The 25,018-nt window shown below is 38.7% G+C and overlaps 1 protein-coding gene across 10 annotated transcripts in view; it reads left to right on the forward strand.

Moving 5' to 3' along the window:
- Nucleotides 1–1,218: 1,218 nt before the first annotated feature.
- The window catches only part of FMN2 (formin 2), a 173,898-nt gene continuing 150,098 nt past the window's right edge, over nt 1,219–25,018 (forward strand). For 5 of the 10 annotated variants that reach the window (XM_058419924.1, XM_058419927.1, XM_058419928.1 and 2 more), the window contains exons 1-2: nt 18,876–19,013; nt 21,792–23,784. In XM_058419924.1, the coding sequence (XP_058275907.1) occupies nt 21,843–23,784 (1,942 nt within the window). In that variant the 5' untranslated portion in view covers nt 18,876–19,013; nt 21,792–21,842. Of the gene's footprint in view, nt 1,330–18,792; nt 19,213–21,791; nt 23,785–25,018 lie in introns of those variants that run through there. The other 5 variants (XM_040059664.1, XM_040059666.2, XM_058419926.1 and 2 more) reach the window with 4 other exon arrangements.

Here is a 25,018-nt window from a genome sequence, read left to right on the forward strand (position 1 = left end):
CATTTCGAGTATGCTGAGTCTCCTGCTGCACAGCCTTGTGTGCCTGATCCCCCAGCAGGCACAGTGGGCACACAGCTGATCCTGGGCTGGGGACATCCTTCTGCTGCCACTGCCTAAAGCATCCTGCTGGGAGCCTCCTCTCAAGGCAGCCAGGCTGATGCTCATGCTCTTAAGGAATGCCTCCCACTCCGGGCCTTTCCTGATATGTGCTATGATCCAAGGAACAAAGGGAATAGAAAAAAGTTTGTGGCATAGTTTTTCTACCCAAACTCTTTTTGTCACCTAGTTTCTTTCTTTTCTCCTTAATTCTTAGCTTGTTCTATTTCTGCTATTTTCTCCTTTTTCCTGCTCTATTCTCTGCCACAATATTCAGCCATCCTCATCCAAAGGTGAGAATGCTTGATTTAAGCTGCTCACTTAAGAGTAACAATAATAATAATAACAAAAATTTAATAACAAACAGTACCAATAATAAACAGAGATTACTATGACATTTGTGAACCATGTACATAGTAACCCTGATGGCATTTTAGCAGGAGTCTTTCAACTTTTGCTCTTCAGGGAGCTCTTCTTTTCCCCTTTGCCCATATTTTTCAGCATTTATTGTTTTCTAGGATCTTAATACAGCCCACAGAGGAAGCTATTTGAATATGCTTTGCTGACAGTGGTAATGCAGCCCTAACACAGGCACTACAACACCTGTGGAAGAGTCAGGAGAGGTGGTAAAGAGTCACAGGTGCAATTTCACAGCCCTGAAGAAACAGTAATTTCTACTGATGATTCATCAAAAGAGGGAGAAGTAGGTCTGATGTTCAGTGCTTAAACAAGACACATATGTAAAGCACCTTAAAACTGCAAGTTTATGAATTGGTTTCTTCATTCCGAAATCCATAGGAAAATGTAAGTGCCCCCCCACTCCATATATGCTATTACATTTTTTTAAGGGAAAAACTAAATTGTGTCACTTTTTTCCTCTGATATTCACCAGTCACTCCTTAGTTGTTATCTGCCTGACAGTGTACATGCATCTCTGCGGAAATGAAATGAAAAATCTTCCTTTCTCCTCTTGTATAGAAGCATTATCTAAATGCTTCTTGGCAGCTGATGATAAGTACACAGCCCATAATACATTTCTCCAATTAATTTCAGGCAGAAAGCCAGATGTTACTCCCATTCTGTTTGACAAACCTATAGGAGCGCTTAGATTTTGGCTATCTGTTCTTTGACCACTAGAGAGGTGGAAGGAGTCAGCATTAAGTCTTACCATAAGCATTTGATTGAATATGTGGTGAGAGAAAAACTAGAGCCTCTGTGCTGGTTCTTCTTAAGGTAAGATATGCTACCATTTTAGTGACTTCCTTGGGTTTCTACTGTGTATTAAGATACTGTCTGGAGAAATGTATCTTTATATATTTATTAAAACCAGAAACTTTTAAATGTTTGCAGGAGATATTTTTAGATTTTTATAATTTTTAGACAATATTATCTCTGTAAAGGTTATGTTTACACCGTAAAGATGTCCTGTAAGGAGCCTTTTGCTAAGAGAAATAATCATGGGGTTTTAAAAACATGTATACAGCTAATGTTTTACATCTTAAGGGCAGGAACTGTTTAACGGGTAGCAAAATGTAACTTGCTTTTTTTCAAACTAAAACACAGGAACATCACCAAGTTCAAAAACAGGAATATTATGGAAAACTTCATTGATGCACATAGCTTAGAATATTCAGACCTTGCTGTGGAGGGAGGGAAATGTTTATAAGCAAATTTGGTTGTTTTGTTGTTGTTGTTTGGGGTTTTTTTTAAACAAGGAACTGAGCACTAAATTATGAAAAAAATAATTGAAGAGTGAGGAAGAGGCATGTAAGGTATACAAACTGCACGTCGAAACAATGTGGTTTTGTCAGTAGAAAACTCCAGGCGAGTGGGGAGTTTGGAAAGTAATGTGAGAAAATCCATCACAGCACTTGTAGCCTCAGTTTTAGGCAGGATATGTTTTTGTAACAAACATTAGAGAACACAAATCTGTGTGGCTGCTTGCACATGGCATCTCCATCTCCTCCCTGAAAAACACCTAAAAGGAGACAAATCTACAGCCCAAAGTTCCTCTGTCCTTAAACAGAGCCTGTCCTGTTGGTGCAGCTGGCACTACCATGCAGGTGCAGCTTTAGACCTTTCTGACAAGTGGAGTCTGAGGACCAGCTGGGGCCCCAAAATGGGGATACAGCATTAGTCAAGGCAACGGGCTTTTTGTAAGAATTATTCTTAAGTGACTTGGACACGGGTCTTGGGCTCAAGGCAGTTCTGTTGCTTAATTGTTTTGGCAAGGTACATTGCCTGTCCATGCTTCCATGCTTGTAAAAGGGACAAAACAAAACAATACTGAGGTGTCAATGAGGTTGCTGTTGCTGGACTCCTCCTGATTTGTGTGTTTGCCAAGCATTACATACAAGTTCAGCTGTGTGAACTACCCAGTATCTGCCAAGAAAACAATGACAGACACTAGAATTAAGTTTCAGTTTGAACTGTGAATCACTTTCCCAATCCTTGCAATTGTCAGAAACAAACTCTACGGTTTCTTATAAACAAAATCAACAGCTTTGTTTCCTTAATTAACAGCTTTCATCTTCTCTTTATCTTATTGCTATCGTTCTCTCCCATCACACAAATTCTTCTATAAAAGCTGCATGAAAGACCCAGTAGGCACACTGTTAAAATTTGGAGTATATTCACTGGCATGCACCTAATATCTGAGGTAATAGGGTATTATCCCATATACTGGGATTATGATTCTCCCCAGAATCCCCTGTCGGGTGCTTTTCCCTGAAGCTGACAGCAGCTAGTAGAGCAATGAAGTTTCTTTTCCTGGCTGAAGGCAAGAATTGCATGTTTTTCAATAGTACAGTTATTGTAGACATATTCTGGCCATTTGTGTTGTCTGATGAGACTTTACTGGGAATTCTGCCTCTGCTTTTGAAATGCAGAACATGATGTAAAGACCAAGTTGATACTCTAATTGGTTTATGACTCTTTCTGTCTCCATAAAATGAGTGCTATCTCTGTATGGGCTATCATAAAATTTAATAATATTCATCTGGTGTTCTGAGGATGTTTTATATCACATAAAAAAAGCTTATTTGAAATAACTGCCTTGAATTATTCTGCAGGAACTCTGGCAAAACGGTATGTTCAGCAGTATTTCTGTAAATGGGTTTGAAATAATAACCAGAAAGTAAAATAAAGACTGAAAATTAAAGACGAATTTATAGAGATTTGTCACTTAATCTTTTATGCATTTCTGTGCTAGGGGAATTATTCACGTGGCAAAAAAAGATTTTATCTTTCTTTCCCTGTATTTGTAAAGACATACTTCTAAGCAGTTATAATGACAGTGCATTATGTTTCTCCATAATCTGTTTTATTCTTATATCCTTGGAGTACCTTTACTGATGTGTGATCCTCTTCCATCTTGATCAACAACTCAATTTAAAATGCTTAGTATTTCCATATGCAAGCATTTCAGTGCCTAGACCATCACAAGTACTGGTGCATCCCACATCTAACAGAACCAAGAACTCAAATCAAGTATGGTATCAGAGGATTTGAGAGCAGGGAAAGAGCTTGCCAAGTGCTGAACTTTCAAACAAAGGAAAGTGTACTTACTGAATCCACTTTCTTATATTAAAACTAGTCTGTTTGCTGCTTTGCTCTTCTAAAACATCGGAGTCATGTGTTCCAAGTTACAGCTCTGAAGTCCATGTGTGGTTCTCGGCCTCAAAGCATCATTTTGGTAATGGGGGTAGAATTAGAACTTGTTAGAACAGTTTGAACTGTGATCCTTCAAAATCTAATGTAATGTTTCATTTCCAGCATATGGGATCTTCTCCTCTGGGAAGATTTTATTACATATAGAAATCAGAGTTCTGACTTTTTAATACTGAGAACATTTGCAAGATTCTTCTTCAAAAAAGCTATGGTACCTGGTGACTCACTTTCCAAGAAATAACATTCTTAGCTTGCTTTCAACAGCCTATGGGGGGAAAAAAAAGGCAGCTACTCTTATTTCATCTCACTCTAAATGTTGCTTTGGGCAGTAGAAAATCATTCCTGTATTGGTACCCCAGCTTGGGTACCAATGCCTTTTGGCAGGACAATGATTTTAATGCATAATGCCTTCTACTTCTATTTCACCAAGATCAGGTTTCTACTTTTGTCCTGCACAAAAAACCAAAACCAAACACACACATACAAAACCCCTACAATAAAAAAATTAAACCAACCCAAACAAAAATGCAAACAAACAAAATAAACCCCAACAAAAAAAATGAACAAAAGCCCACAACCAACCAAGTAAAAACCAAAATCAAACAACCAAAAAAGCAAAATTTTCCTATGTTCTCTGACTCTTCCACTGCTGTGGCTTTCTAGACAGTACTACTAAGCATGGCAACTTCACTATATTATTTTTCCCCGGCAAATAGGAAAACCCAAAATCCACTTTCCCATCTTGACTCTGTAAAATTGGGAGACATTTTGAAGCAACATGCCTCCACATAGGTGTAGGAGCTTTTAGTGTAGGGCATTAGTTCTCATCATATTTGTCTAAACATTAAAATAGAATAGTTTAATAATTGGAGGAAAACGGGTTCAGGAGGAATTTCTTTGATTTACACCTGCAGTTAAACGAGCACATGTAGTGCTAAAGATACAAAATCCGCCCACATGTGATGCAGTAAGTGATCAGTGCACAGCACTCCGCGGAGGGTTGAAAACAGGATTGTAAATTCAGGGGTTCCCACACAAAGTTTTGTATTTGGAGAGGAGGGAGCTTTGTAGGCTGGTGAGATGGAACCTTTTCAGTATCTGATTAATTTGCTGTGGTGACAGCTCTATAGACAAAATGAAATCAAAATGAAATGTTCCCATTCAGTTTCTAAAGCAATCTTGCCAAGATTTGTAGGTGTCTTTTTCTTGTTTTGGTTTGGAGTTTTTTGTGGGAGTGGAGGGTGTTCAGATTTTTTTTTAAACAATATATATTGATCGTCCTGTATTGATTATATCTTATATTGATTATGCTATCTTCCTTCTTCTCAATATCTTTGCTTCTTAAGCTGTCTTCCTGAAATAATCTCAAAAAAATGTCCTCATGATAATCTTGCTAACCTACTCTGCATAACCCACTATGGCAGGATAATTCCCTCTGTTTTAAATTGTGGAGATTTCAGATGGTCATGATGCCTTTTTCTAATTCTGTATCTTAATAATAATGATGCAGTCAATGTGAGGGTGGAGAAAATAGTGAGCTCATTAATATCTTTTGGATCTAGTCTTTTAAATCTTAGATTGGGGAAGAAATCTCATGGAGCAGGTATGCTCTGATGTTCACATGGCTGTGTTTGAATGTTGCTGGAATTCTTTGTTCTAGAGTATGGAAATTTGACACTTGTTGTCTCAAAGCATAGTTTGTTTTAAAGAAACACTTTAGCTGTAATCTGGACTGCAAATATGGCAGTCTGTTTATTAATAGTACCATCTCATGCTTTCAAACTAAATGAAGCAACTGTTCTACTTGCTGCCTCACTACATTTCACTTTCAGGATGCACATGCGGGGTCATTCCCAAGAATGATGTATCTTCCAGGAGAATTTTCAAAACAAATTACAAGACCATATGTACTCTCAATTACTTGCAATCATCAAACTGATTTTCCAGTGTGAGTGCCACACCAGAAGGATATAGCTCTTACTGAAGCCCCAGCAATGTCTGTGGAACACCAGCACTGGCTGTGTAGCTCATTCTTCTTCAGTGCAACAGGCTGCTGGTGCCCCAAATTCTTGTAGAAGAGGCTGTTTCCTGTCAGTACTTCATCTTTGAGGGACATGATCATTAATTAGATTACCATTAGCTTCTGAACAACAACAACAACTAAAATTTACAAAGGGATACTCTGTTTCTCTCCTTTGCTCATCCAAACACAAAAAAATCTGACAAAAATTCCTGTTTCTGACAAGTGTTGGATGGAATTAATGTAGAAGTATGATTCAGGTGTTCTATGCCTAGTTAAGAAGCCTGACAGCCACAAAATATATATAGGCTTCTCCTGCAAAACTTGCACTGGGCAGCAGGAGTTTACCAGCTGCATCAGAACAGTTTGTCACTGCACACTTACAATTTATTTTTCCTCCTCTACATAGCACACAATCTTGGTTTGCCAATAATTTGGTTACCTCTTTAGTGAAGGTGCAAGAGCTGTGGGAATCATATTAATGGAGAAAGAGGAAATATTTTGCTTCCTTTCCTCTGTTTCTTTTTAGAAAAATACCAATATTCAGCTCCCAGAACCATGCAGAAGTTGTAAAGGACGAACGCACATGCATTGCTTTTATCTACATTTAGTTGGCTTGGAGTCATTTCTTCCTCTCTCACTGACCTTAAAAGGGAAAAGGTCTCTAAACTTCTGAATGCTCCTTGTAGGCTTCATGAGGTTCTTAGGTATCTTAGATATTTATTTATTTATTTATTTATTTATTTATTTACTTATGGTTCACATTAAAAAGCAAAAGCCAGAGAGTGCAGAAAGAAAGTATCTCAGGTGGGAGGAAGGCTTAAAATAATCCATGTAACTTCCATTTACACTGAGAGGAATGAGAGGCTGTCAATGAAGACTTATCTTGTAATACAATGATTCAGGGACAGAGAATGCCCCTTGAAGGTCACCTCCTGAGCATGAGACTTCCTCGGAGCACGAAATGAATTGGAACAGAGAGCTGTATCCTGAGTGTCTCCATTACCACAGCCCTATGAAATATAAGCCATAAATCTGTCATCTTCCCCCTCCCCTTGATGCAGCACTCCTTCAAATTAAGAAATAAAAAATAAGCACTTTAAAGAATTAAGAACTGTGTTTAAAATAAATAAAGGGAGGGAAGGGAGCTTACCAGAAGCTTAGGTGCCAGTCACAGATTTATTCAAATCCACTACTTGCAGAATTCATCCCATTTAATTTCTCAAACTCCAACATCAGTTTAAAATTAAAATATCAGATTCTTCCCTGATTTGCACACAAGTTCTACTTTAGTGAGACTGTAAAGACATAAAAGTTGTGAAGAAAACTTTATTCCATGTGGTTTGCTCCATAACATAATAGATAGCTATGTGGCATATTACTATGAACACCTATGTTCCTCCAAAAAAAACACCTATCACATTTTCAATAACTTTTGTGCTAAGTCATTTAAGCAGTGAAATTTCTTAAGGCATTTATGATTTATTTTTTTTAACATTCCTGCGAATGTCAGTGGCTGTTAACAACTGAATCAAACTGTTCCCTGTTCATGTGACTGGAAATGGTGCCCAGAGCAAAAAAGCCAGACATTCTGACTCTCCTATAAGTATAGTCTGTGTGGAAACATTTCTCTGAGCAGAAGTAGAAGTTGCTGAGTTCACATCAGAATACATTTTGGCAGGAAACAAGGTAAGGCTGTATTATGACCACTTTATTATCATTATTACCTTTAATTAAGGTATGTTTGGGAAATAAATGGTCTAAGAGTTGAAGAAAAACACGATGATCTAAGTAAGAGTTCCGGCTGGACACAAGGTTAAGTGGCTCACATGTTGCTAGCAGTATCTGAAACTCCTCTGAGATTATGTTGGAATTATCTCACAGGATAGAAGGCTGAAACTGGGGTTTTAGCTTCTAGCCACTCCAGGCAGCAGGTCTGAACAGCCTTAGGCTCTTAAGAGGTTTTCCACCTTTAAAGCAGAAGGAATGCCACACAGCTACCAGCTGTGCATAAGGGTAAAGGGCATTTTTAGCAATGAAGACTGAAAGTGATAAACTGAACTCTGTGTATATGTGAATGAGATTTATTTGCAGTGTTACATGGGTGGTATCAAAGACAGAAAACTCTGCTAGTCAGAGATGGCTGGACTAGGAGCAGCTGTAGATTTGAAATTGCATTCACCTCCAAAGGTGTTAATGTAGCTAAATATATTTAAGACATAAGACTTAACATATGCACTTACTTTCAGAGAAATTGGAAGGTTTAAAAGCATAGCAGAAGATCTGTAACTGAATTCCTAACTCCCTACGAAGCTCACAGTCCAGAAGAGAAAAGGGGTTTTTTTGTTGTAAAAAGGTTGATCATAATCACAGGGTCAGATGTGTTCTCTACACTTTATCTGTCATTTAGAAATAAGCCTTTTTAAAGACTAAACACTGGATGGTCAATGCAGATAGGTATTGTGTACGTTAAGGTACCACTTTACTGAAAGGAGAAACAGGAAAGAGTAATTAACTCTTTCTCCCCAGTCTCCAGCTACCTTCTCTTGTTGTTACCCATTACTGTTTGCATGTACCTGGCTACATGGAAGCAAGCAGTAGCTTCAGACCATAGCAGATGTAGTCCCTTGTGCTTTGTTCCCTTCTCTTTGCTCTGCATCCTGCTTACAGCATGTGCACAAGAAGGAGAGGAACAGGATAGAGAGGCAGCTTCACCATACAGGAGATTTGTTGTTTTGGCAGGACAGCACTTTTTTCCTGTGTAACTGCATGGCAGGGTCTTCAGGCTGCCCACATAACACTGAACTAACTTATATTTATGTGATCCAGGCTACCTGACTGAAAGGATGGATTATTTGGGGGGGTTTTATCATTTCCTTTCATCATAAAGTTCTTTCTTACATGCCTCTAAGAGGAGGTAGAGTAGGGGTAAACTAGGAAAAACAAGTGTCAATTAATTTGACAAAGGAGACTAATATTTCCAAAATAGCCTTGGCGCAGTTTCAGACTGTTTGTGCTCATCCTATCCATGCTGGATATGGATTTAGATTTAAAGAAAAATCCTCAAATAAAAACACGATGGTGTGTTAAATAAATAAATAGTAGACAATGATGTTTTAGAGCAGCTCATGTTCAGTCTTTGAAGATCTGCAAGTGTTTCCCCTAAGCTGGATTGTCATCATTATCTTATCATTTTTAACTGAGAAAAAGTTATGAGTTGTCTAGAGAAGTTGAAGGAGAAGTAGGGGGAAATCTTACCACAGACTAAAATCTATACTCCCAGTGTTTAAAAATAAGCAGCCAAGTAGGTGGCTTAGTACATCCTACCCATTTTATCTGGTTTGAGATGATAAATGAGGTGGCAATATAAACCCAGTTTCTGTGGCTAATTCTTTAGCAGAAGAAACAACGTAATATATGTGCAAAAAACCACAAACTGCTGAAATAAATAATACCAATAATCAAGGTTATATCTGTGTGCCTGTAGAAACCAGTTACATTCAAGAGTACAGAAGAATTTAAAACATTTGGTTTAGAAGTTTTATTAATAAATTTTAACAGAAAAAAAGTGAGATTGAATGCTATTTTATGAAGTCTTTACAAATGCTATAATCGAAAAATCTAGATATGTCTGGTAAAAGGACATTTGAGTAGTGAGATCTTAGATTTGAAATAGTTTTGTAATCAATTCCAATTACTGAAATTCTTGGTGTTTACAAAATATCTGTAGGATTTCTTAGTCTGAGTCATCAGATGACAACTCAAAATTCCCCCAAACCCAGCAATTTTCAAAGTCTATCTTCATACTGAACATATAAAATGATTTTTGCCATTTATATGTATATACATCCCTGAGCTGGAACAAACTACCTTCTTTTTCCTTCTTTTTCCTTCTTTTTTCCTTCTTTTTTCCTTCTTTTTCCTTCTTTTTCCTTCTTTTTCCTTCTTTTTCCTTCTTTTTCCTTCTTTTTCCTTCTTTTTTTTTTTTAATTAAATTCAGTTTACAGCATAAGAAAAGAATTCTTTGTTACATATGAAGATCTGAAGTAAAAAAAATATTTACATGTTCAAAATTTTAATTGTAGCCTGAACTAAGTTCCTTATGATGTCTTCAAAATTGTAGATAAGAAAACTCATTTTCCTTCCAATGCTTTAATCATTACATTCTGATCTGAAGGTTTCCCTGCTTCATGCAATAGCCTGGGCCTTTCATATCTTTTCTGTCAGAACTTTATGACTTTCTTGAATGTTATACTCTGTAACATGGCAGTTTATATATAGGCTATATTTCAGTGGAGTGTTTAAATTTACATTCTCTAAAGCTGCCTTTACATATACTCATTATAAATATTTCAAGGCTCTCTGCACTTATTTTCGGGATAGAATCGGAAAAGGGTGTGGAATGAAACATAATTAAAATAGAATAATAATAACTCACAGCAGAGTTTTACTAGAGGAAATTTTAATTGACAAGAATTCTATCTCTTTGAAATATAAGCTATATTGCATGCTGATATTTGAGTAAAAAATGGTTTTCTAGGTCATGAACAAGGTATTTCTCTTTTATCTGCTCGTCTTCCCCAGAAAACAGTGAACAGGATCTATTCATTCCAAGCTACAACAACAGTATCAAGGGTTCTAGGACACAGCTGGAACAGACCCTAATTGAGGGATCAAGGCAGCTGTGTCAAGATACATGTATATTTATAAATAAAAACGGCTTTGGTGTGGGTTTTGCCTTAAGGTCTCCCTGAAAACTTCCATGCAGTTAGAGCTTTAATTGGCAACATAAGCAGCCTTATTAATACATGATCTGGGCTAATGCCAGTTTAAGGAACTGTAACTGTGCTGAGGACTATAGGAGTTGAATTAAAAATTATATCTTTTATGCTTTTTATATCTTTAAAAGGAATTATGATGGAAAATTTTCAACTTCTATTACCAGAAAAATCATATATCCAGCATACTGCTAAACAGATGTTTATTCACATCTATTTCTAATTGACTTATTCCTGCCTGTGCAGACAACCTTGAGAGCTGTGGTTTAATGGAAATCCATCTGATTTTCTCTCTGGGACACAGCTGGACTTCCACATCAGAAGGAGAAATGTCAGACTGTTAATATAAAATTTCACACAGAAACTTTGGACTGCTTAGAAGCCTGTTATGGCACTTGATATATTTTTTATTATCACTGAATTAAAAGTAACAGAAGAAGCTTATTTAATTAATCAGATATTGACATGATGGTAGAAGAAAAACTATTATGTCATGAATAGTTCCTAATGGGAGTGAATAACAGTAAGGCCAGTGGAGTGGAACAGAGAGAAAGCAGGATCTCTAAATATCCTGTAAAATTATTTTCTCCTTGTTCTTCAGACTGGTATAAGATATTTATCTGACAAGATTAAAATAAGGTGTACTTTCTAATATTGCATATTTCAGCTTTATTGGCAATCTTCTTGTGACCCAATTAAAATTAAATTTAAAAAAACCCCCATATATATAAATAAATGAAATCAAACCCACCACCAATGAAAATCACCAAGCAGACTCCCCAAAACCCCAAAACTTGTCTTCTGCTCTGCTTACAGGATGCTTAGTGCACAGTGAGCCCCTGGTCTATATTAGAGCCTAATGTAAATATTAGTCCTGTCGTGAGTTTCCTTCTCTTTTGTATACTCATACTGAGCTACAGTATCTTGTCACAAAAGTAGCACTGGTGACAGTAATGTTTGAAAATAACGCTTAGTACATCCACGTGAGTAACTATACGTTCATGCAATTATGCAGGAGAAGCTCAGCACTTTGCTATCTGTGAGACAGCAAAGACTGTCTTTGCTTTTTCAGAGCTTGAGAATTCATGTATTTGGATGGAATTGAAATGTGAGGTTAATGTCTACACCCACAGTTAAACCACCCAGAAATCGGAGAGTTCAAGGCTGTTCAAGGCAATACTTCCTTATGATGTGTTACAGAAAAGACAGATCTTCCATCTGTCTTGTTTTCCTTTTCCATTTCTTCCTTTACTTTCCTTCACTTCCTTATAACTCTGTATTGTGATTGAGCATTTCATGTCATATTCATCCCATGTCAGTGACACCCATGATCTGTACTGTCTTGAGTTCTTCTGTAGCTTACTGTCCTTTGATTTGAAAGTACTGACAGATTTAGCACTCTCTTTTCCCACTTCACATATATATCCTATAAAGATGAAACAACCATTTAATTTTACTAGGCCATGATGTCTATCCTTTCCTAGGATCATATACATTAAGAATCTATTTCTGGAAGGCAACTGATATTTGTCCATCAAATACCTCTTCACTACACTGGGATGCAGAAGCGAAAGCAGTGAAAGGCAGGGGGAAGAGAATAAATGTAATTGATTTAATGAGGTTATCCATGTGAGTCTGTTTAGATTATCAGCTCTCTGGAGCAGGAGCAGTGAGCTTGTAGCCCTTTGCTTTGTGTTTGGTGCAGCTGGTCCCACCTTTGACTGACGTATCTGTGAGCACAAAACACAGCTAACATGATAGCACACCGTGAACAAGGTGTCCAGTGCAAGCCTGTTTGGAGTTGTGAGACTTAATAAAAACAAACAAACCAAACCCCTTATCTAAGGACATCCATTAACCCGAATGATAGACTTGGAGAATTAAATTACCTATTAATCACACTTAGAGTGTTTCCCACATCATTTGCAGTCTGTCAGACTGACAACTGCTAGAAGCTTGATGTAGAACCAGATGTATCCCCAGTCCAAATCCAGGGGTTTTTTTACTTTTTCAGGTAATATATCCGGAAATATTTCGGTATCTGTGGTCACTGGGAAGATTTCTGGCACAGAAGCAACTAAAGTGACAGATGATAGTAGGAATAGCCTATTTAAAAGTCTTGAGTCTCCTTATGACTTTTTTTCTCTTTACGCTATGCGAAGGTAGCCTGACACTTCTTTAGTAACACCCCAGGTGAGCTGGCTCAGAGAAGCCCATCAGAATTTTGTTAATTGATTTGTTTTTTCCCCTCAGGTGATGTACATTATTTAAAAACATTGAAAAGTAAGACCTCTTAGGGCATAATTTATCCTTCTTATTGTAAACACATACAAAAAGATGAGCTGCTCTATGGGCAGTTCACACAAAGTATCTTTAATTTAATTGAGTTTAATTTAGTACTGTTGCTGAGTGTTTGAATTTTGTTACTTGAATATCTTTCCTGAACATAAATGAAATGGAAATATCATGTCATTTAATGCGTGAAACTGACCAGCTTGGATGTTGGAAAGAACTCTACTTTCTAAAAAAAATTATGTAAGCTCTTAATATGAGGATATTCGCAAGGTTGGGGACAGATCATAATAAAACATTTTCTTGAAATTTTTCTCGCCAATTGTTGCAAAAATTAATGCTTGGGTAGTACTTCAGGTTCTGTAACCAATTTCCCAAATCACTCCAGGCTGCAAAATTTTCACAGAATCAAAGAATTTGCTTAGTTGGAAGGGGCCCATCCAGATCATTGAGTCCAACTCCTGGCCCTGAGAACACCCCAAGAATCACACCATGTGCCTGAGAGCATTGTTCAAACATTTCCTGGACTCTGATTGGTGTTGTGGCCAGCTCCCTGGGGACCATGTTACAGTTTTAGGAGAAATAAAGACCTCGAGCAAGCAAGTACTCTCTGAATTATAACTCCTACACTCTTTACAATTCTCTCTCAGAATTAGTTTTTAGTTATTAAATATAATTTTCCTTAATCTCTTTTCTACATGATTGCACAGCTTAAACTCCCTTCAAAGAGATAGGGAGGGAACTTGTAAAATTCTTTCCTTTCTCTTTCTGACCAGTTCTGTTTGGACTGTGACACTGCAGAATACTGGAATCCACTCAGGGTTTTCACAAAGGGGAAATGAATCTGCTGCATAATGCTAAAGTAAATACTATAAAAATTATAAATAAAATAGATGATGAATACAGAACATCCTTTACATTGTCAGTCATGTCCTGACAATATTTGAAAGACATGGGCATTAACATTTACTAATGTTATCCAAGAACCAAGATATTAAAGGGAAAATTAAAAACAATTAAAATGTCTGAACTGTATAACAGTGAGATAATTTCACTGTATTCCTTATCCACAGTAATAGGTGAAAGAAAGTGATGTTGGTCCTACGTGTTTCCACTCATTACTGACTATCTGTCAAGAGCTGGAAGTGACTCTTTCCATCATAGCCACAGATGTACTTCTAGGTACAGTTAAAAATATTTTGGATTAAAAGATAAAAAATTAATGATGATATACCATTTAAGGACAGGACAGTTGTCATGTATAGAATAGAATGGGGTTAGTTAGCAGAAGTGAGAAATGGCACTGCAAGGGGAGGTGCAGTAGAAAATGGCAAATGAACGTAAGCATTTGAAATTATCAACAACCTTAAAAAAAGGAATTAATGAAGATAAAACAATATATCAAAAAAGGTACCATTTTGTATCTAGAAGCAGGTCACCCATCATATTGAGGATATTCTTGGTCTGTGGACAAATCATGAAATGAGAAGACATATCAAACAAAAAATTTTTGTATCCAGCCATGGTGGAGACTAAGTCAAAGGAGAATTGCTCAGGACAAAAAATTCAGTAGGACAGCTGATATTAGATACTTAGTCAGATAAAGATATTGAAATTGAGGAAGAAGGCATAAGACTATGAAAGATTGGGAATGGGTATCGTGAGCAGAACAGAGGTCTGGAAGAATTTAGCTTTCTATTGGTCATGGAATAAACATTCAGTCCCCCTAACTGGATCATATTAATTGCTCTACATATTTAGCCCTACAAAAAACTGTAGTTCAGTGGTGGCTTCTGTGCATATCACAATACTTTTGATATAAAAACATCATCACCCTAATTTCATTACCTTTATTTAGGCATCTGGGTTATTTATCTGGACAGTGTTTTGTCTGTCTTGCTGTAGATAAATCGTTTACCACCTGTTCAATTATTATTGTCAGTCAGGACTTTAATTCAGCTTACTATGATAACCATTCAGCTGACAAAAGAAAAGCCAATTTAACTACAGAACCAGTAGGAATTCACTGTGCTAACTAGGCTTTAGGTCCCTCATGCGAAGGTCTAGTTGACGTCATTAAACAATAATTATGGACTGAGCCCACTTTGCATAGCTACAGCTGTGTCAGTGCAGGTAATTCTTGTCACAGCTAGTTCAGCCTAGTGAGGCAGCCAGGACTGCATGGGTGTCAGCAAGTAGTGAGTAGGTAGACATGTAGACCAGCTGATGTCCATTGTCCCGCTTTCTAACTGCCAAAAGTGTTTGAAACAATGAAAGAAATTAGTACAAAATAAAAAGTAACACATTTTGTAAACTTGTCCAAGTATTTTACAGCATTTTCCCCAGGGTTGTTCCCTCTATGGAGAACATACTTATGGCAATTGACAGGAGAACAGTTGGTGTTTCAACAAGAAATTAAAGCTGATCAAATGCTCTTTTTTTTTTTTTTATTTGACCCAAATTTTACACATCCACATGCATGTATGCAACAGAAGAATAAGTGATGCCTAAAATAAGGGGGCAAAAATAAGTAATATTTCTTTTCTTCATGTGTTTTTGGAAACAATCAATGTAATTAGTTGAGATTTTTAAAAACTTTAAAAGGAATCTCAGGAAAAACTGTTCTTTGTCAATTTTTCCTTCATACCAGTAGATAATTTCTCCAGTAGAAAAATAAAATTAGAGCACCAAGTATTTTAGTTAATCCCTTGTCTCCTGCAGAAAAGGAGTAGGCTCAAAAATGCCCCATTGTTTCTTGGCATTTTGGGCTCTCCACAGGCAGAAAGGTCCACTGATATGATCAAAGTCTACATTTTTCAAACCTGTCATTAAGTACTCTGGGAGTTGTCCAAGAAAACCAACAAGACAATATGTAATTTTCTGCTTGATTTAACAGAATATGTTCTTTTCTAAGGAATTAAAATGAGGAGGCCCGGGTTCCTACAGTTTTGTGTTCTTTGTTCCTTTCTCTAGCCTCTAGTACAATAAATCTTGTCCACTCTCATTTTTCCTATGAAATGCTTGCTTGTGGTGGGTAGTTCTAAACTATGTTAATCCTGTTCGATCGACTGACACAGTTCTGCCTATCTTTCCCCCCTCTACACACATAGTGATTCTGCATATGTGTGAATTTTGCAGGTGTTTAATGATTCCCACCTTAAAAGTTTGGTTGATGTTTCCTACCGTGTTCAAAAGCTATTATGATGTTTGAAGAAATAACCTTATTGCTTAAATTTAATTCCTTAGAAAATAAAATTGTAACTTAGATCGTTACTCCAATTTTTTGATTGTACTTTACAGTGGCTTAAATGTAGAAACTGTTTTTTCTTTACTTAACAGTCTGGTCATCTGATATTTTGCTTTTTGTTTTGTTTTGTTTTTTGTTTTTTGGTTTGTTTTTTTTTCCCCTTGGTGTAGCCTCAACTGTGTTGCATTAAATTCGTTCAGCATATTCTGGCAAACAAGTGCTGGTGATCTGCATTCAACACACAATTTGTCTGAAATAAACTTTGTACAATAGGGAAATAGAGGAAGCTATGCCTCACTCACAAGATACCTCACTTTTCAGTCTGTAATAGGGAACAAACCACATTTTCAGACTTCCTCATTGCTTGGGTTTGGATACAGGAGCAGTGCAGTACACTGTGCTCCAAACACAGGAGTCTCTGGCTGTAGCATTTGCGGAGGCCTGGACTTCTGGAGCCTCTTTCTGTGACCTAACCCTGAAATGCAATGCATAAATCCCTGGAATGCTGGCAGGGGTTTGAGTGCAGCTGTTCAGCCAACTCTTCCCATACAAGTAACTGTGATAGGTTCTGTGTAGCTTTTATGATAGAAATTCTATTTTACAATTAAGAAGCAGTAAGAATATGGAAATGCAAAGGGAAAACAATAAAGGGACTTATTGGAATGTATATGAGTTTTGCTGTGTTGAGCTGATCATATTTTTAAACAAAAAAACACTTTATTTCACAATTCAAATCATGCATAAATGTATTATTGCATTTAGGTGAAAAATTCAGGAAGTTAAATGCTGCATAGAGATTTTGGCCCCTAGCCAGCGCCCTTCTGCAGCATGTAGCTGGCAAACATTGCATTGCTGGAGATACTTCTTCTTCACATGCATTAATTTTAAATTATAGTTCTCACTAGATAGAAATCATGAGAAAGTTCAGCACTATGTAGCAGGCATTTGAAAATCCTAGTCAATATTTTTTCATGCACTAACTAAAAGATCCTAAGCAAGTCAAATCTCACCTGGGATCATTGCTTGCTAGGTTCAAGCTCCTTGAACCTTCCTAAAGGAAGCCTTTTAGTAGGTGAACTAGGTTTCCCAGCAGCTGGATCAACTCTACATAATATAAATACAATGCATAAGGCATGGTTTCAATATTGCTTAACAAGTAATAAAAGAAAGAGCAGAATTTCATGTCCACTAGAAACTAAAGGTCATATCCACTAGAATCTCATATCCACCAGAAACTATCCACTAGAAGCAAGGGCAGGACTGGCTTTAATCCTGGCCACTATGGTCTCCTAATTCACTTCATATTTTCTGATCTCCTGACTTGTCCCCTGCCAGTCACACCTAGAGCTTGTGAAGTCCTAAAAGGCAATTCTCCTTATAGCTGAAAGAGATTGGAGTGTGGGGGTCAGGAAAAAAAAATTCAACTACTTGGAGCATGGCTTTGGTAATGTAAGGGAATACTAAATGGCAGCTGATGCCTTCTGGGAAGATAAATTTTACATCACACTCAGAATGGCAGCTGGGGAGGGCTTCCTGCTGCCACAGGAGAGCAGGAACTGGGACCAGGTTCCAGCACTGAGCTGAATGAGAATGAGTATGAAAATTCAAGCTTCAGTAACATAGATAGGTGGAATGTTTTGGTCTGCTTAAACAAGTCTTTCTTCACACCCTCCACATTACCATATCGCAGTCCGTAATGTGACACCAGAGCACTTTAAAACCCTCCTGTTACTCTATGTGCCTTTATCCCCAAATCAAACCCAAGCATATGAGGTCACTTGTTCAAACTAATCTCTGCAGGGTGTGTATGGCAGACCTGAGGATCCCCTGCAGCCATGTCTTCTCTGGGAGCGGTGTGAGAGGAAGCTGGAGAGCAGAGTGCTGGGGGAGCAGCGCCCAGCTCCCAGGGCCTGCAGTACAGTGCTGAGGCTCTCACACTGCTCTCTCCCAGCCTCAGCCTATCCCTGAGTCCTTAGAGATTGAGATTCAGCCCCCTCTAGTCAGCCTCTACCCTGGCCTGTCATGTTGTGTCTTATACCCAGGAGAGCCATGTGCTCTGGGTTGCAGAAGGCTCTTCTCTCCTGAGCCTCTCAGCAGGGAAGTGGCAGGGCACAGAGCCCATGTATAACATGGATGTAGCCTGACCAGCCACTTTGGGCTCCTGGAGGAGCTGGCCATGAGCACAGAGCCTGTTCCCAGTCACTGTGCAGGGTGCTGTGGGGGCACATGGCACAGTTCGTTCTTTGCCCTCCACGTCTTTGCTGCACAGTGGTGCTGGTGCAGCATCACTGCTGGGATGCTGCTTTGGGTTCTTTGTGACTTGCCAGCACTCCTGTGGACTAAACCCTTTCCTGGGGTCCTGTGGGTGAAGCCTAATGCTGCCCAAAGGCTCGGACTCCAGCAGGCACAGGCTGAGGCAGTAACAGGGTGTTGTTGTCTTCACTCTACTGGGACTTGTTCAACAGCTACTGTTGAGGGCAGAATGAAATATCACAGTCAGTAAAATGCGGTGAAAACTCCTCCACCCCAAGAAAGTTCCACCCACTGAACAGGTAGCCCATATTTGCCATAGGTCTGAACTAGCAGGATGGTAAATGGCTACCCAGCCTTTCTGCAGGGAATTGGAGGGAGTACGCCTGAACTGACAGGAGGGCAGCACTCTGCCTTGGCTGTGCTCCAGGAGGCTGAGTCCTGAACCCAGGTGTGGGCAATCAGTGCTGCCCCTCCCCTCCTAGCTGATCAAGAGAGTGGGCAGGCAGTGTCCGGGGTGCTGCTCACCTTTCCAGTGAGGCTGCAGGAAATGGTAACTATCTTGAAAATAATCACAGTCCTGCAACAGGGTTTTGGGTTTTCAACAGGAATGTGCTAAAGTGGAGGTCTCTGGGAGAGCAAGGATGATGAGTCTTGAGTTGTAAGTTCTGACTCTCCTTTGTGTGTTGCCATTTGCACGTCCTGAGCTTAGGAGGAGAGTGAGAGATGAGCAGGATCTCACGTCTATGCTTGTAGTCTCACCCCTCAGTGTTTTTGATTGAGCCCTGGCAAATATTGAATGAGCCAGGCAGGCAGGCTCCCTGACCAGCCTCAGTAGTTTGTTGACAATTTGTAGCAAGGTAAGAATAAGTATGGTAACTCAGAATGAGTTATTATTACTCTATAAAATTAAATATCCTTCTTGAACACCTAACTCCTTTTCTCCATTTAGTGTCTGTTGAAAGTCTCTCTTTTCTTGGTGTAGAATATTACATACCATGTTATCTTTTAAAATATAGCCTAGGCTGATGCCAAAATGTTCTGGTTTCTTGCTGACTTTTGATAACATGTGTTTCTCTGGGAGCTAAAAGACTGACTGACGGTAAACAGACTCCAAAATATTAATATTTGGGTTTTTTATTCTAATATATTTGAATTTTGAAAATATCTATGGCTATACATTTTTTGGTGGTTTTTGGTGGTTTTTGTTGTTTGGTTTTTTTTTAAGAACTGACTCATCAGGATGTGCTGTATGAAAGCTTCTAGAAAATAATGCACCTACAGAACTAAAACTATTATAAGCTTCTAGTATCTAATTAAAAAAATGAAGACTCTCTTATAAGCTGGCCTGTGTTGATGACTTGGTTTTGCAGCACAATTTGCAGAGTGATCACTGCTGATGAGTTATCATTAGTTGTGATGGAAATGTATAGGATCTGCCAGGCAAGTTTACAGAAAAGGAAGGAAAGGGAGTATTTCAGAACATTCCACTAATTCTACAGTTCCCTTACACATTCTGTCCATGGTATCTTCATATTAGTCCTGCATTATGTTAATTTCTTGCAGACTTTAGTGGGAAAAGAGTTTTTAAGTGAGGCTGGAAGATATGAGTACTCCAGTTCTAATCAAGGCTTAGGTCCTTGTCAGTTCTAGTCAGTTAAAATACCCATCAAGGTATTATTCTACTACAGTGGTTCTCTCAAACTGTGCCTTAATTTTTACCGTGTATCTGCAGTTGGACTGAAATTATGTGTTTTCAAAAGCCTTTTTCAAATACATAATAAAGATGTAAGAGGTAAAATACTGCAATAAAGTAGAAACTAAGTAGGATAACAGAAAGCAAAAGCAGGAATGGAGTAAAAAGCAAAATCATGTAACATGCTCTTGCAGGCTTTGCTATACTAGTATGTGTTAGTATAGTTGTTAAGTGTTAAAAGTGGAAAAAATAGATTTTTAACTTGGGAAAAATAATTAAATAAAGCAAAAGAAACCAAATTATCCCACTGAGTATATCAAGGTCATCTGACCCACATAAAACACTCAAGTTATTGTAGATAAGAGGTTTCCCATGCCTGAACCACAGGCCCCTCAGGACAGGGTTTACATCAGAGCAGTAAGTGACCAAGAAGCACAAGGAAGAAATGATGAGAGTTCCAAATATTTAATTAGCATGAGTTATGAACAGTGTTATTGTTTCTAAACCAAATAAGCAGGAATTATTTGCCGTTTATATAACCAGAGCCTAGATTTGTAAAGCTATTTTAAAATCTTTGTGGAAAAAAAATAGTGTGTATCTTGGAGGGAATAAAGGATATATCTGTACAGTTTTTTAAATGTGAATGATTCTCCTTCTTCTTCTTTAGTATCTATTAAGGCAGAGGAAAGAAGTGAAATCTATAGTAGGAATTACACCAAATCTGAGCGTTAGATAAACAAGTAGAATGTGTTTACCTGGAATGATGTATTGCTTTAAGCAACCCCTGATGAAAGGGAAATTACAAGTGAGGAAGTACATAGCCATGAGGAATTCATAAAATCTTTTACAGAAACTGAATCTAGTAGACTGGGCAGTTAAGACATGGTAAATTATACACAGAAAATCTGTCTAATTACTGCTTGTTTGGTGTTGAACCAAGGTATTGGGGAGATGAACTGATCCAATTTGGCATTCTCAAGTCCTTTGGTTTCTATTCCAGTTATTTTAATTCTAAATTTTAAAAGTGGAAGGGAATATCTGTCTAGAAATTCAGGAAATGTATTTATGAAATATTGAAGCTCATAAATCTAAAGAAAAAAAAAAGAGAAGCAGCAACTGATTAAAACTTTTACACAAACTTCCAATGTAATTAGGAAGTGTCAGCATTTAAACCAATTACTAAATATGTAGGGTGAAATAGAGGAATACTTTAATGTATCTTTTTCCTTAGTTGCATTTGAATACTACTATTTTTCTAGCTTGTTTTATCATGTTTCGTGCCAGATGTTCTTATCAGGGAAAACAATGGTGACGTGTTTTAATATTGATGAGTGGATTCTCCTGGGAATAATAGTATATCTACCTTCTCAGAATACAAATTGGGGGGTGGGGGGGTGGGTATAGCATAATTATCACAATGCATTGAATTTTAAGTGCAACCCTTTAAAACTGCGGAAAGAACTTTCTGTTTATTATCTTTATTTTATCTGCTTTAAAAGGAGAATGATTCTTCTTTTAAATTTATGTATTGTTTTTGTGACCTTTAAAAAGCAAGCATATAAATCACCAGAGGTATTGTGTAATCTGTCAAAACAGCATATGCTTAAGCACCTTATAAACTATTAAGTAATAATAATACTTTTTTTTTTCCCCCAAGTTTACTTGTTTAAGTAATTGCAGAGCAGTTGCAGAGTAATTAAAGTACCTTGCTTAAACTTTTTTTCCCTTCCTTTTTCCCTTCAGGAGCTTGAAGTACTGAAATTATAAACGATTTGGTGACAAGCTGAGCTTGCAATGCAGGCAATAAAAACCGTGGAAAAAGAAGTGACTTTTATAAAGGAAACGCATTTCACAGAATCCTTCCTAAAGCAACAAGAGTGCAGCAGAAACGCGGCGAGCAGGCAGCTCCCGGAGCAGCAGCCATTGGAAGGAGCTGTCTGCAGCTCTCAGTGCTGCACTGAGCATGTCCCAGCGGAGCCCGGCGCAAGCAGCCCGTTATGCAAAAAGGCAGCTCCAGCAGATGGGAGAGAGGCACGGCGAGCGACTGCCTCGCTCGCATCAGCACCGCTTGAAAACAAGCCTGGATCGCTAGAGGGGATCTCGCCAGCAGGCCAGAGGAATGAAATCCGCCAGGATGGCTTGATTGCCAAAGGTGCTGCACCGCGAGAAATCATGGGGAATCAAGATGGGAAGCTAAAGAAAAATACAGGTGATGTGCAAGAAGGAGGAGAAGATGCCTCTGGGCCCAAGGATACGGACGGCACAAAGAAGGTATCGGGAGGCAGAAGGGGACTGGGGAAGCATGCGAAAGGAAGCGACTCGGGTAAGAAGAAGGGTAAGTCGGACTCCAGGCCCTCCGTGTTTTCAAATCTGAGGATCAGAAAAAATCTGTCCAAGGCTAAAGATGGGAATAGCAGTTCACGGGAGGATGTTTTGGAAAGCCAGGCCTTGCAGCCTGGGGAGCTGGACAGTGCTCATTCAATTGTAACCAAAACTCCCGATATAAGCATCTCTGCAGATGAAGGGGGTCTCTCAGACACAGATGTTGAACATTTTGAAATCAGAAATGAAACTGTTCCAGCTGCTGCGGAGACACAGGATGGACAAAGGACCAGCTCTGGCTCTGATACGGATATATACAGTTTCCATTCAGCCGCAGAACAAGAGGATTTGCTTTCCGATATCCAGCAAGCTATTAGACTGCAGCAGCAGCAGCAGCAGGGGGCAATTAACATTGGAACTGAGGACCTTGTCACCAAAACAATGGGCCGACACATGGCTAATTCTCAAGCAACCCCCTTAGATTTTGAACGGTTTTTTTCAGTGACTACCACTGACAAAGAGAGGAGCCCAGACATCGAGGGGGCTGTTCCAGCGGTATCGGAAATTGTGGAAAACATTCCTGTCTCCAGTGCAACTGAACGTGAACCGAAAGAAGTGGTAAATGGCACGGGCTCCCCTGGTAACAGCTTGCTTGAAACGCAAGAACGTCAGCTATTGATTGAGGAACAGCTCGTTGCTGGAGTGGATGCTGTAGCCAGTGAACTACAAGATGGTTTGAGTAGAACTGCAGTAGAAAACGGGTCTGAGACACACAGCTCCACACAGCCTTTTCCAACTTCAGTGGCAGATGCTGAGGCTAAAATTGCTGAAGTGCAGGCTGCTGATTTTCAGGGTTCAGTAACAGAGGGTGATGTTTCAGGTGCAGGCCGTGATCACGCTGCTGAGACTCAGGAAGGGAAACGCTCTCTGTCCGCCAGTCAAGAGGAGCTGCGTAATGGTTTATCCACAGAAATGAAAAATGGCAGTTTGTCCTCTGAAGGAGCAGCAGACAGTCCGATGCTTGGTTCCCGATGTTTTAAGCCCTATCTAATTAATCCCTGTTACATCAAAACCACAACTAGGCAACTGAGTTCTCCCAACCATTCACCTTCTCCCTCCCCGTCCCAGAGCCCGCTTTTCACAAGGAGGCAGGAGTCCTTCCACAAAAAGGAAAAAGTCTCAGTCAGGAAGAAGAGGTCTGCTAGTTTGGCAGGTTTGTTCAGTCGTTCTGCAGACTGGACAGAAGAGGTGTCTAATCACAAAAGCGAGATAACGGAGAAGGTGAGCTCTGCAGACTATTTGGAGCACAAGGGGTTTAGAGAGAAATTGCAAACGGAAAGAGTGCCTTTGACTCATTCAAGAAAGTCCTCAGGGGTCCAGGCTTCTACAGAGACATTTCCCAATGTCTTTTCAGGTGAGTGATAAGTATTTCGGGTTGTTTTGTGTGTGTTTGTTTGTTGTTGGTTTTTTTTTTTGGTTTTTTTTTTTTTTTCCCACAACAGCTTTGAAAATATTTTTAAAATACCTTAATTTATCGCACGCAATGCTTTTTATGCATTATCATCTTTACATGTGCTGACAGCTTAAAAATCCAAGGCCTGATCTTACAAACACGGTCACATTTCATCAGTCTGGCAGTACTGCCAGTAAAGGAAGTGCATAACTCTTTGAAGTTTTTCTTTCTACTTGTCTCCTTTGTCTACATCCTGTAGGAGAAGGCTGAATGTCTTAAATTATTCTTGTTGAAAAATGCTAAAAGCTGCACTGTTGTAGGCAGACCAGCTCTCTGCATAAATAGATCTTTCAAATGCAAAGCTTTCTGCAACCAAGATCCTGTTTGGGGTTTTCTTGTGCTAGGTGCTGTTCTAGTGTACTGTAAACTTATGAGAGCTGCGCCTGGTGTTAGATTGAGGCAATTATGAGGATTTTCCTAGTATAAAAAGGAAAAAAGCCATGCAAGGACAGATGGACAGCACTTCAGAAAGGAACCCATTTCCTCCTCAGAAGGGGGAAGGAGGAGAAGAAAGAAATGTTAATGCATTGAAAAGCAGCAAAAACAGGGCAAGAGAAGGGAAATTGGGGGATGTACAATTGGGTAGCTGTGACAGGCTGCTGCTCAGGCTACATAAGGTGACTCATTCAGTAAAGTATTCTTTACCTTGCCTGTTAGGCAGCGTGCATCCTGTCACAAAAACATGGGAATAGCAAGTTCACAAATGAAGTAGTGTGAGTAGATGCTTATATTTTCCTCCACTCTCAGGTTTCCCCCCCCCCCCTTCTCTTCCTCCAACCTCAAGTTTCTTTCTGAACGTAATAATAAATAGGAACGCTTCTGCCACATAGGAGGTATGTGTATAGAGAAAACTCAGCAACGTATTCCATATATTTTTTCACTTAAGGAACCTTTAGAAGTAAGAGAACATAGCTTAAGATCACCTGCGATTAGATAAAATCAGTTTTGTTTTGAATGAAGTCAGTTCCAGATGCATGAGCGCAACAACCATATATGTGCACAAGCTCTTTGCAAAAAATGGAGTGAGATTTTTTTTTGTGGTTTTATGAAAAGTAAACAAAAAACTATGATTCAGGAAGTAAACAACAAAAATTATTTTCTAGATTCAAATCACAATGCTTTCATCCTTCAGTAG

This window comes from Hirundo rustica, chromosome 3 (assembly GCF_015227805.2).
Source record: "Hirundo rustica isolate bHirRus1 chromosome 3, bHirRus1.pri.v3, whole genome shotgun sequence".
Classification (NCBI taxonomy): Eukaryota; Metazoa; Chordata; class Aves; order Passeriformes; family Hirundinidae; genus Hirundo; species Hirundo rustica.